This window comes from Tachyglossus aculeatus, chromosome 22, assembly GCF_015852505.1.
Source record: "Tachyglossus aculeatus isolate mTacAcu1 chromosome 22, mTacAcu1.pri, whole genome shotgun sequence".
NCBI lineage: Eukaryota > Metazoa > Chordata > Mammalia > Monotremata > Tachyglossidae > Tachyglossus > Tachyglossus aculeatus.
In genome coordinates this window covers 16,872,421-16,873,726 of record NC_052087.1, presented here as the reverse complement: position 1 = coordinate 16,873,726, position 1,306 = coordinate 16,872,421, and the positions used below count along the sequence as shown (strand labels likewise).

General features: G+C 43.7%; 1 protein-coding gene across 1 annotated transcript; it reads right to left on the bottom strand.

The window, feature by feature from the left end:
- Window positions 1–854: 854 nt before the first annotated feature.
- SMIM38 (small integral membrane protein 38) lies at window positions 855–986 on the bottom strand. Its single transcript, XM_038764082.1, has one exon. The coding sequence runs from the start codon at window positions 984–986 to the stop codon at window positions 855–857; it is 132 nt and encodes a 43-aa protein (XP_038620010.1).
- Between the last annotated feature and the right edge of the window lie 320 nt (window positions 987–1,306).

Sequence of the window (1,306 nt, the reverse complement as noted above, 5' to 3'; positions counted from 1 at the left end):
AGGTGCTGGCAACTTTTGCTCATTCCATTGTCAACCTGCCTACACTCCAGGAACTATATCAGGGCTCTCCAGAGGGGCATCAAGATGGGGATGGGGAGGTCAGGATCCAAGTCTTGAAATCCCCAAACTGCCATCCTCTGATCGTGAGACAAATGAGCTGATGTCAGAGTACAGGGTCTTCACGCAGTACTCTGCACATACTAAGCACTCAATCAATGCCACTGACTGACTGATTGATCCTGAGATGAACTCTGGTAAGTGGGACTAATTGTATGTGGTTCCAGGCATTTTCACCCTGCTTGCTTGGAGCGATTCTTGGTGACATTAGGGTGATGCTAAGCGCTAAGTTTGTCGATACAGATTTGAATCAAAAACTGAATGTTCTCATAGAAAATAACTTTCAAAAACTATGCCTGGCCCCAGGCCCACGTGATCACTGAATAATTTAAAAGAAAATCTCCTTAATCCAATCTTTTATCCTCAACTGGGCCCACCAAATGTAATATCCTTCCCGGATAAAGAAGACGTCCTGAAGTATAAACTTGAGTCAATCAAGAATAGGTCATTCTTACCAGGGAAAGAGCAACTAGGGGAGAAGCTCTGTTTATTCTTGTTTGAGGCTGTCAGGCGCCCTGTATACACAGGACTGGCCTTTATTTCATGGCCTTGTCCCAGTTTCCCAGAAAGGCCTGACTCAGGAGCCTGCTATTGTCTCAAATTTGAGTGACACAACTCCCTCCTCTTCACAGAGGGTGGGTGAAACCAGGCTGTAGCTGGTGCCCTGTAGTCTCCACACGGAAATCTGGCAACACTATTCTTGTCAGGACTCTCCATCTCTGACTCTGTCAAGACTTTTAGTCCTCTTTCTGTTTGCTGGGCTGTTTCCGGGACAGCCTGTAATCGACATAAGTCCTGAGGCAGGACCATAAAATGAATCGTGATAATATAATTATGACCATTAAAATCATCAAAGCGTCTGATTCCATATTTAAACTCAAATAATGAGGTAATGTGAAAAAGAAAAGATACACTGGGAGATCTAATTATATAATACAGTGCTCAGAGCTGCCTCCCCAGACTAGCAATTCTTCTTGCATTCCAATCAAAGTGATCTCACTAGCATGTGAGAGAGAAGACTCCAGCTGACAGATTTGGGACATGTAACGTACTTTTTAGTCAAGAGGCCCCATGTGCTATTCATAAAGAATTAACAACTCTTTATATCGACAATGACAGTATTGTCAGAGACCTTTGAGGGGGGGAAAAAAACCTCCATAAACTCCGTCTCTGTGAAGTTGGGTTCTTA